Genomic DNA, 12,171 nt, shown 5'->3' on the forward strand with positions numbered 1-12,171 from the left:
ACCCCATGCCCTTGGACAGTGAAGGCACACCTCGCGGGTCAGTAATTTCCTTTTTCTGTTCAATGTGGCTGTGCTCTAGCTCCCTCCCCTCTTGGAACGCATCCCGGGCCTGCACCACAGCCCCTCCACGGAACAAATCCCCGTTTGCACACTCCTTCGCTTGGTGTAAGCATTCATCACTAGTCGCATCACGTACGCCACCCCTTTACTCGAGCTGGCCCAGACAGAAATTGGACGCCTACAATGGGTCATCCGCAAGGCGTTCAAGCTAGCCATGGGACTCCCCCGTCACACCTTTACTGGCAAGGTTCTTCAAACCGGGACAGACAATACCTTTGAAGAGTTGGTTCAAGCCCAACGTATTGGCCAACTCCACCGTCTGGCCTCTACTCCGACCAGTCGGTCCACCCTAACAAAGCTGGGCATCTCCTTCGCTACGCAGCACGGAGATAAGCTCAGTTCGGATGTCTCTCTCCGATCCCACTAAAGTGTGGCCCCCAACCCACGGAACATGAATCCTACCCTCCATCAAAGAACGTCGCCCTACCGAGACTAAGGCCTTACACGAGGATTGAGCTTCGTAAACCTCGACCATGTGTGTCGATGCAGCAAGATATCCTGACCATGCAGCCTACGTTGCGGTAGTTGTCAACTCCTGAGAAGACTCTGCTTCCTTGTGCTCGGTCTCCACACGTCACCCTGAAGTTGGTGAAGAAGTCGCCATTGCCCTAGCCCCTGCAGCTACCGCGACACCGCAATGATCTTCGATTCGCAGACGGCTCTTCAGAACTTTGCGACGGGTCGTGTATCCCCAATCACCGCACGCATCCTGCCTACTGCACCGAATCCGCCTGTACATTGTCCGCACCTAGTATGGACACCGGCCCATTCGTCCCTTCCGGGTAACGAGCTGGCTAACGAGGAAGCCCGAGATCTCTGCTGACGGTAGGCCTCGGATGCTTCCTATCCAACCAGGGTTGGTGGGAGGAATCGCCTGGTCACCTATCGGCACATTAACCAGTATTACCGCCTTAGTCGGACAGTCTTTCCCGGCACCGCTCCCACCTTAAAGCGCAGGGATTCTGTTCACTGGCGTCGACTGCGGACAAACACCTCGCATCATGCATTGTGTAACCTCCACTTCCCTGCGCAATACTGCCACAAGCAACGTTACTAGAATAAGCTAACGAGTGCACGTGGTACGGCGCGCCTTTCGCTTCCCTCCACCACAAAGTGGGCGCCTTGCCCTGCCAAACAGCCGCTCCATCCTACTCTGTCTCTGCCCCATACTACGCAATAGCGATGGGAGGCTACGCTGCTCATCTCCGACCCACAAGTGTAAGGGCGTGTGATCCAGCTGGCCGTCGACTAGGGGACTGCAGTGTGCCGGTGCTCCTAGCCGGTGCCTTTGCTATTCAGCTTTGGGTCAATAAAATGTTTACCTTCACCAACACCTCCATCCACGAAACAGTTGATCGCATCATTTGGCAATGCCCTCATAAACCACTCCCTGTCATCTCTAGTGTGGAGCACTGGGAGGCGGCTTTAGGCAGCTCGAATCCTTGTGTCCAGCGAGGACTCGCTGAACGGCGGCCAGCCCAGGTCACCGTCTCTCTCCAAGCGTTGGTGACCAAGTGTCGTTGACCTAATCAAGGCTCAATATAGCTTATTCTTTCTCCTTCTCTCTAGTTCCGTTTGAGCCCCACGTGAATGCTAACGCAGAATTAATACACTCACCACTCCGTCTTCAGAATTTCCCCCATTACGTAACTGCTGGCATTGTTTTGTGCGATATTTGAAACATTTTTTATATTTGAATGCTGTTTTCGAATACAACGTTTTAGGGGCTAGAATGGAGTTGGATAAGACATTATAGGCTAGCTGCTGTAAATTCAACAAGGCTGCATTTTATCTTGAAGGCCCTCTTAACTAAAAACATTACTGGAGGTATACGAAGTGTAAAGTGTACAGTAAAGCATTTTTGACAGACTTGATGCTGTATTTGGCGCTTTCAGTATCTGTGACGTTTTCGACTCTACATTTTCCCCATCCTTGAAGTGGTCACTTTCTACTACATCGTCCACGGCGTTTTCAAGGAGAGATGGCCGGAGCTTATCGTCTTTATTGTGTCTGGTGTCGACTTTACGGTGTACCTGGTTCTAAATGTGGCATACTCGAGAGAAACGTCCGACAGGATCGTGCAACAGGTAAGAAAAACTGGAGGTGCGTATGTGAGAACGTCGCACAGCTTACACCCATGATTACATCGGCGCCATGCCCACCTTGGCGGCTAAGCACGCCTTGGATAATTACCCGGCACCCGTACCAGATGTCATGCATTCAAGAGTGACGCTAAAATCTCGTAGTAATGAAAATTTATTAGAGCGAACGTGCGCTCCCAAATAAACTAGAATAAAAGTACGAACGTAGACGAAGCATTCAACAAAGTTATTTGCACAGCCGACCGTCGGCACATCGAATGGTGCGCCGTGTGGTTTGCATACATGATGTTTCGAGAGGCAAACTGGCGAAACTTTACGCCACAGAGTCCCAAGAATCCCAGTTCTCCATGGTTGGCGTACTCCTGTTATACTCACACACCGTGACGTCCCCCATCACGTTTCGCTTCTGGAAACTTCCTGAGGTAGCATGATGGTAACGCACTCACCTTATAGTCTGAAGGATCTAGTCGAAATTGTTAGACGAACACAGAGTTGTTTTTCATTTACTCATCCCAGTGATAGTCATGTCATTTACTATTCTGGACAGCGACAACGCCAATTTTTCGCACAATGGGGCACTTATGGCTTTTACCATAAACAAAGGTCAAAACGCTTCTGCCTCGCGCTGTCACGAGCGGCAACGAACACAACAAAAACAAAAGAAAAGAAAACTTGCTGAATGGCGCTGTAAGGCTACGTGATCCTTGTCGCTGATGCTACTGACTTTGCTCGAGTCGTGTATAAAACATACATAATGCGCTTTTTCTTGTCGCACAGTATGTATCTATGCAGTATATATGTATGTTTCTTGACCCTAGTTGGAGCACTGCGAAGCAATAGGGATGAACGTTGTGATAGCAGGCGCGACAGCGCGCGTTGTTTCAACGATGAATTCTGCACACTGTATGACGATTCTCCACTAAAGATTTTCGGCGCCATTGTCTTTAGAACAGGGAATGCAGTCGGAAAAGAAAGGCCACGATGTTGTTAAGAGTCAAATTGGAAATTTAGTATTTCCGTCATGGTTGAGTGCTGTGATTGTATACGTGATACACGTTGTTCGAATGAGAGATGCGTTCGTCTATCCGCAGGTTCGTCTAGGCGTCGATGTGTTCTTTTTAATCGTGATTACATCGCTGGGAGGATGGTTGGTGCGAGACTACTATTCCAGACACGAGATGGTCTGCCTCATCAACTGCAGATCGGACGCGGTGGTCAAGTTGAACTGGTTTTTCACCTGTGCCTCCCTCATCACCTTGGACTGGCAGCTGCAGGTACGACTAAAGTGAGGCCTTTGTCAATACTTCAAGCCTGCCTCCTTCCAATGACAAGCTTAGCAATGGGGGCTCTGTGGAGGTGCGTTTGTAATTCACAAAGAACTGCTGTAGTGCGGGAAGTGCGAAAGACTGCGTAAACAAAGTAGATTCTGAGAGTTCGAACCACGGGAACTAAGAACCAAATAAATTTATTCGAGCCCACAATGACTGCTAATCTGAACACTGAACACACGAACTTTTATGAAGCGCAGTAAAAAAAAAAGGCAGACAGAAACATAAAGGTTCCGCCTTACTTTAACACGGAAGTGTTTTATTCCGGGATTCACGAAGTTGTTACTTACGTCATATCCGTCACGGAAATGACGCCAGTACAACGAAGCAAGCGGCCTGTAAAGGGTGCACCCCTGTACACAGAGTCTTCTTGCGGGGAAACAACCTTTAGTACTACAGAGTTCATTAACTTAGGGTTGTTCGTTTTCAGGTTTTATATTTTATCACGAAAGTGTTTTATGCCGGGATACACAAAGATTTCACTGACATCATATCCGCCACGCAAACGACGCCAGTATACATTTGCCGAAGCGACCCGCCAGCAGGACGTCGCTTGCCAAGCACACCCATAAGACAGCCGCCGACTCGCAAATCATGCTCAGCCGCAGATTTCGCCGCACATTTCACTTTCGTGTTTTACCGACTCCTATGACAGAGGAATCAACCACATTTGTTTTTGTATTTGGATCTTCACAAGCAGAAAATGTGACGTCACACTTGTGGCGATAACTTTGTTGAAATCAGGAGCCCTCTGCTATGCTGTGCGATTTATTTTCGATGTTTTCCCCTCTGACACCTCGCAGTTACGCAGGGTACTGTCGTTGAAATATCGTAATCGACCCCCGCATTTATCATGTTATTGGACCTCCACTGTACGTAATTATGTCGCCAGAAACGTTGTATGCGAGCTTCTGAGGAAGTAAAAAGTTATCTAGTTATGTCACCGCTCAAAAAACCGATCATTTACTCATCGGTAAAAAATATTAAATTGTTATCTGTATACACACACGATAACTTGAGCATGGTAAAATTTATCTGACTGAAGTTCCGCTCTTCAGCAGTTTATGGCGTTTCTTCATGATCAGTCGGCTCATGAGAAATACGCCCTGCACATCCAATCAATAAATCAGCACCAAAGAATATGTAGTGCATTATTTTCAGAAATACTTACAAGCTTTAGATGCATTATTACACATTCTGTTACGACTCGGCAAATAATTGCGTTGTCATGGTGTCAACAAAAAAAGAAAACCCTCCTGAATGACCCTCTCAAGCACGTCATCACACGCCTAACTTGTCAAAATCAGTTTCACTGCTTTTATTTAATTTTCGCAGAGTTGATAAAAAAACTTGATGCAATGAACGCCTTCGTGTACACATGCTCTGCTGACATGGTCGTAGGTACGGAATCGGGGTTGTCCGACGACGTAACGAACAGCGAACTTTCGTTTCCGTCATCGTTCGTTCTGTTTCGTAAACACAGAATGGGTTTCCGAGGTGGCGGCGTAATTATTGCGAAAAAAGAAATCTATCACCCATCCCTTCTTTCTTTAAATTACCCCGTTGAAATTGTCTGGGTTTCATAATAATTTGATCACATTCACAGCACCATTGGTGCCTGTTACCGATCACGGGAAAGCCGGCAGGATTTCGTAGAGCTTCTTCAAGAAGCCATAGATTCCATTTTTCTCAAGTTTCCTAATTGTTTTTAATACTTGGTGGCCACGTTAACTACCCTTCAATCAACTGGTCCACTTTATTTGTCCCTGTTCATCCTAATCGCCATGAACAGCGGAGCTTTTTGCGTCTTCATTACCATAATCTACAGCAAATTGTGCAAGAACGAGAACGTGACAACAATATTTTAGGCTTCATAATAACCAGTCATCCAGACAGGACTAACGTTCAGATCCTGGAAGAAATAAGTGATCATAGTTGTTGTTGTGTCCATTTATTTTAGAAAATTCAAAACTGCCTTGGATGGCATGGCAAAAGGCAAACAAAACTGCATGATGGGGACCTGCCACCCGTAAAAATCAGAGGAGCAGCGGGATCACAAGGGACAACAACTAGAGGAAGAAGATAACAAAAACAAACAAACAAAAAAATACAAAAAGCGAGTTACATACGTTCGCCAAAATAAAAGGTGCACACTGGCGTAATCATACCAGAACAAAATAATGAACACACATCTGGTATCGGAACCAACAAAACAAGAAACAAAGCAACCACAATGCACACATCCTTCAGCCACTGGAAAGTGACAAAATTAGAGCGCTAACAACTGCTGTCACCGGTAATTTTTATTTGCCTCAACAATTTTTCTTTCGTAAATTTAGATACTTTGTTTGGGCTACGATATCGAATGAGATCAAGAATATCAGGGTACGGGTTGAGGAGGTGCGGAATCTGCCATTTAACCTTTGATCCCCATAGCCTGTCCGGGAACGGCATTGTTCTACCAAGCACGTTCTCAGTTCATACGGACTTCTATGTACAGCCGTGAGCTGAAGTAAATGGACCACGGGAGCGGTGGCCAAAACTAATCGCTGCGCCGTCTGGTTGCGCGGCGCCTGCTGTCGAGATCGCGCACAGCGCACGCGCGGCTTAGCAGTACAGCACACATGCCGCTATCGCTCGCTGCTTCGCGATTGTCTCACGCTCCGATAAAATGACGCCAGGGGAGCCGCACTGCCCTTTTACGGCCTGCGGGTCAACACACCTTCAGTATAAATGGCGCGCTAGCGCAATCGGCGGCAACGCGGCTCCGCTGGCAGAGTTGGCGCGCTGGTGATTATCTCGGGCTTAAAGCTTTATTTTTTAAATGCGGAGCATTTCTTAGGCTCGCGATGTCACTCGTCGATGTTGTCGGCGCCGTCGACACGCTCACTGCGCATGCGCGTCGCGTCGAGGCGCAGGTGCGCGTCTCTCCCCCGTACCCTTCTCGCTCTCAACAACAGGTGCGGCGGTGCGGGAGGAGCGCGTGTACCCAACACCACCTAGACTTTTGTGTACCCCGTGCGCTCCGTCGCTCTCAACAACAGCTGCGGCGGTGCGGGGGGAGCGCGTCTGTGCGCGCATGCGTCGTAGCTACCCGTGCGCTGCGTCGCACTCAGCAGTAACGGCGGCAGGGCGTGTACACGTGATAACGGTGTGGTGGGTGCGTGGAAAGTTCGCGCGATTGTGTACGGAAGTGTGCGCATGCGCGTCTCTCCCCCGTACTCCTCTCCCTCGAACGCGGGCGGTGTGTATATAAGCGGCGGAGCGCGCGTTCGGAATTCAGTCAAGGGCGTCTTTGCTTGGCTTTCGCTTGACTTGACGCTTTGCTTGACGGCACCAAGCAATCAAGACAGACTTTAACTTTACACTCCTTGCCTTCGCTTCTCATTCATTCAATAAATAAGAATAATAAAGACGAAATAACAATTAAGCATTCCCAAACCATACCCAATTACGCAACATTCACGCGATACCCCCACCACTCTGCGACGCATTTACTCGAGTTCCCCTCGTGGGAAGATGCGGGCGGGTTTTTTTTCAACGTGAGCGGCCTCAACTGGGCGCTCTGATAATGGCTAAGCGTGCTTCGCGCGATTGCGCCGGTGTCGCTTGAGGTTTATCGGATGCTGCACTACCACTATTTTGTTAACTCGAGCAACAAGAAACTCGGGACCGAGCTATCTCAGGCCTTCTGGAATAGCGCCCCAAAATATGGTTTATTAGAAAAAAAAGGGGTACACTGAAGCGTCGGGAACAAATGCATCGGATGATTGGCGGAACTATAAAAACGTTTCCAAACAAACAGAAATGGAAATTCTTGAACTGAAAAATAAGTATTACAATGACACACTTCCCAAAATGTTTAAAAGTGACCCCGAAAAGTTCTAGAGTACTCTTAATCCTAAGAAAAGCGACTCAGTTCCCGCACTCTGTGGAATATGGCAACACCTTGAGCTTAGCCGGCTGCGCTGAAAAACTTAGCCATTTCTTTTCCGAAGTGCACACTATCGAACGACCGCTTGGTAGTAACCTAAACTTGCCACAGCTAATTATCCCTAATCAATTTTCTGCTATCACAATTACTGCGCAGGGTGTAGCTTGTGCAATTCATCGTTTAGCACTTAAAACCAGCCTAGGCCTTGATGGTGTTTGCGCTAAGCCTTTAAAACTAATCAGCCACTTCTCAGCCGTCCTGCTGGTGTTAATTTTCAACAATCCTTAGATACAGGTTGTCTGCCAAAGGACTGGAAGTCTGGTTATGCAATTCCAGTATTCAAATCTGGTGAAAATTCACAGCCAAATAACTAAAAATTAATTTCTGTGACATACATATGTTGTAAACTTCTCGAACGTATCCTCTTCACAAATATAATGGCTCATTTCAATCTAAATAACTTGCTCCGAAACAACCAACATGGTTTTCGTCAAAACTTCTTATGTCAATCGCAACTCTTCGAACTAGATACTGACCTTCATTCTGCGCTGAACTCTTCTCGTCGTGTCGATGCCAGCTTTATTGATTTCTCTAAGGCATTTGATAGGGTCCCCTACAAACGTTTAGAACTCAAAATTCGCAATCTCAAGCTTGACAATAAGACAACACAGTGGATCCTGGAGTTTCTTATTGACCACTCCAAATCTATAAAACTAAAGAACTATGTCTCTAACCGTACTATCGTTTCATCCGGTGTCCCACAAGGCTCGGTTCTAGGCTCTCTTTTGTTTTTAATATACATTAATGAAATAATGCAGCATAAGTTCGCCAATTCGCCTATTTGAAGACGACTGCGTAATTTACAAAAAAAAAAAAACAAGTCCTGCCGACATTACCATGTTACAATGTGACCTTAATCTGACTAAGGGGTGCGGCATGTGGCAAATGGAAATAAATGTGGAAAAAACTAAGTACTTACAATTTAGTTCTGCTTCAAACCCCTCCAATAACACACACACCATAAATGATACCCGAATTAAATCAGTGCTATCCTTTAAATACCTTGGGGTGTTTTTCACAGCCAATCTAGACTAGACCACTCACATTGAACATATCCCAACTTAAGCAATAAAAAAAACTTGGCATCTTCAAAAGGCGACTATATCTTGCTAACAAAGAAACTACATCCCATTCATACACTCCCCTGTAAAGATCATCGCTCGAATATGCATCAGTCATATGGCATCCTCACACTGAAAATTTAACTAACCCTGGTTCAATACATTCAAAACAAAGCTGCGCGCTTCATAACATCGTCATACTCGCGTTATGAAAGCGAAACTGCCTTATGAAAATCGCTTAATCTGCCCTCCCTTGCCACGCACCGTAAACTGCGTGGCTGTCATTTTTCCACTCCCTGTTCCACAGCAACTCCCAGTTCGTGCGCAACCATATCCCCTGGCCATCACACATTTCAACCCGTGTTGAGCATCCCAACAAAGTGTTGAGCATCCTAACAAATTCCGAGAACAACAACAACAACAACAACAACAACAACAACAACAAACAACAACAAAAACAGCCAAAACTCGCCTTTAGCCCTGTAATTAACTGAATAGAATTCTTTTCCCGATAATATTGCAACTATAACAGAGTCTTCATCCTTTCTTAAGTATTAAAAGTGTTCTTAGAAATTTCATTTGATTAGTGTATTTATGCGGTGATGTTGCTGATGTTATTTATTTATTTGATTGTTTGGTGTGAGTGTTATTTGCGCGCACACTTGTTACCTGGGGCACATTGTTTTGTTGTTAACGTACCTGATCTTGAGCACAGAGTTTACATGCATGCTTTTTTCCCTTATTACTTATGTTGTAGTTTTCCAGTGCTTTTACATTTTGACCTTTATATAATGATGTCTGGCAACATTGAGTGTATTGTGCAGGCATAACAAACTGGTTGGATATCTTCATAATCCGCCATATAGTATACCAGGTTGTGTTAACCGATCTCCCTACCCCTTCCAGGCCTCCTTGACTATCTTCGTCCTGGAGAATGGCGTAGCAGCGACGCCGTTTGAAATCATTATTGTGGTTGGGAACGCTGCGGTTATCACGCTGTGGATTTTTGCTGGATACCTGACTGTGAGCATGGCTTCCACTTACCTTTTCTTCAATGCCCAAAAGGAAAATAGCCGGTTCCCCCATGGCTGTGGCTGTTGGGTGGCAGTTACGCTCTTTGCTCCCTGACCCATAGCTAAGCTCGAATCCGTGCCTTCGCCTGTTTTTCTGCGCCCTTTCTCCTTTATTGCCTTTTAAAAATAAACCCACAGCCATCCCGCCTCTTCCATTTTACGAATGGTACTTTTCTGGTTTTCATGGGTGCGTATAAGGGGCCACATTGGGCTCATGTGAAGTTACTGTGCAGGTTTCGCCAAGGTTGGTTAATAGTCATGCTAAGACTCCGTAAAAAAAATTAAAACATGGGAGAAAGTTCGGGAAAGTTCACTATTTTCAACTCGCGTCTGCTGGTGATGTAGCACGCTTTAGAACGAATTGTGAAGTTGTCTGGGACTTACTGTCACTATAGATAATTTCATGGTATGTTAAAATTTGTATTCGAGCACATTGCAAGATACCCCATGAAAAGCATACCTGACGTGAAGATTCTTATGGCGCAAATAAAATATGACACCCTCCAACGAGTCGCGAATGGCTTTGAGCGTTCTGAGTTCGCTATAGGGGTGTTCCGGTAGCCAGCTTCAGGCTCGAGCCGATTGGCTACAGAGCGCCGAAACAAAGGTGGTCTACATAAAATTGCCTGCGCTTTATCGAAACTGTCGATATTTCCGGTCGTCCGGCATTCGTATTCGGGAGGCAGGCCGAGGTTCTTCCCGAGAAATTTCTAGGTGGCTGGATTCTACCAAAAGACGGCGTGATTGTCTCTGTTCGACTCGACTCAGCCCAGGTTCGAGATGTCACGGTTAGAACACCAACATGTTCAGTCATGAACAAATGAAACGCAAATAGTGTGCTTTCTTTTCATGCAAGTCAAACTGATGCGTGAAGAAACTGCAGTAACAAAGTTGGGATGTGTGACTTTCCAAATATCCCATTAGCGCGCAATAATTGGACCTCCACAAGCAGTTTTTTCAATTTTGCGTGTTCTGGTTCCTTATATAGTGTTCGCATTTTATTGGTCCATGACTGTTCCTTCAGCAGGCAGGATTCAGATTAGGTTTTGTAACTTTGACGCATTTGTGCCGTTTTCAAGCTGAACTGTGGCAGCTGCAGAACAAATTACACGTTCACAAACATCAAATCAAGCGGGAATTCGTTTCAGATATACAAAGAGAGCAAAGTCTGGCTCTGTGCCTTCGTCATACTATGGATTCCTAGCGTGAACTACATGGTCTACAAATGCGTAAGGCTATACAAGGTGAGTACTCTGGCAATATGGCACAGCAATATAATTTTAACACGAAAGTGGCTTATTCCGGGATTCACGAAGATTTCAGTTACGTCATATCCGCCTCGAAAGTGACGCGAGTACAACGAAACAAGTGAACTGTAAAGGGTGCACCCCTGCAGGCACGGTCTTCTTGCGGGAAAGCAACCTTTAGTACTTACTCATTGGGCTGTCACTGTGGGGAGAGGAATCAAGTCACCTGCTCGACACAGAACACGTGATAGGGTACAAGTTGCACCTTCGGGAGCCTACTTTAAGTGTGCGCGTTCCGTTCGTTCGTTCTGCTTCTTCTTCGCCGTTATAGCAAGAAAGATGGAGTAAAGGTCGTTGCAGCAGCAAAGAAGAAGCAGATCGGTTGCAATCGCGGACTTAAACCGTCGTGACGGTAGTGAAGGTTGCTTACAGCTTCGCTACCTTCAATACTTACGCGTTAGTGTGAGCTTCCTTCATTTTGTTTTTAAGGTCGGCTTCACGTCTTACCACAAATTTATTGCGGGGAAGATTGCTTTCTTCAGGTTGTTCGTATTCGTGTTTTACATTTCATCAGGAAAGTGTTTTATGCCAGGATACACCCAGATTTCACTGACGTCATATCCGTCATAGAAATGACGCCAGTACAGCTTGGCCGAAACTTCCCGCCAGCAGGACGTCGCTCGCCAAGCACACCCACAAGGCAGCCACCGACCCGCAAATGATGTTCAGCTGCAGATGTCGCTGCGCATTTCACTTTTGTGTTTTACATAATCCTATGACAGAGGAATCAACCACACTTTTTTGTTTCATTTTGTAGCGGTAAATGACAGTGACATCATTCCAGACCGATGGCAGCTTCCTTTTCTCCTGAATTTATCGTCGTACACTGATACTCAATGCGCAAAATACAAGTCGAATTGATTAGAATGGAATGTTACTGGTACTGCAAAGGGACATTTAGGCGTTCTTAAAAATTATAATGCAGCATGCATATCTCAGCGGAGATGTTATAGGATGACTCACCCGTTATTTTTCATGCGTGCGTAGACCGATAAAAAGCCGCTCCCCTCCTTCTGCTCACTTCGGCACAACCTATCTCTTCTGCCGCCTGTTCACCTCCGGTCCTTCATAGTTGATACGCAATGACGTATACTCTCCATAGAAAATGGTCTTCCCCACCATAAATTTGTGTTTAGAAGTGAAGCCAACCTTAAAAACAAAATGAAGGAAGCTCATACTAACGCGT

At 46.1% G+C, this 12,171-nt stretch overlaps 1 protein-coding gene across 4 annotated transcripts in view; it reads left to right on the forward strand.

Moving 5' to 3' along the window:
- LOC144145611 (uncharacterized) overlaps positions 1–12,171 on the forward strand; it is a 31,409-nt gene that overhangs the window by 12,140 nt on the left and 7,098 nt on the right. For 2 of the 4 annotated variants that reach the window (XM_077677287.1, XM_077677284.1), the window contains exons 3-6: positions 2,059–2,207; positions 3,314–3,496; positions 9,512–9,628; positions 10,827–10,922. In XM_077677287.1, coding sequence (XP_077533413.1) covers positions 2,059–2,207; positions 3,314–3,496; positions 9,512–9,628; positions 10,827–10,922 — 545 coding nt within the window. Of the gene's footprint in view, positions 1–2,058; positions 2,208–3,313; positions 3,508–9,511; positions 9,629–10,826; positions 10,923–12,171 lie in introns of all 4 variants that reach the window. The other 2 variants (XM_077677286.1, XM_077677285.1) reach the window with 2 other exon arrangements.

The sequence above is a fragment of the Haemaphysalis longicornis genome, unplaced genomic scaffold, assembly GCF_048455015.1.
Source record: "Haemaphysalis longicornis isolate Haplotype H1 unplaced genomic scaffold, Haemaphysalis longicornis Haplotype H1 scaffold_7, whole genome shotgun sequence".
NCBI classification, from domain to species: Eukaryota; Metazoa; Arthropoda; class Arachnida; order Ixodida; family Ixodidae; genus Haemaphysalis; species Haemaphysalis longicornis.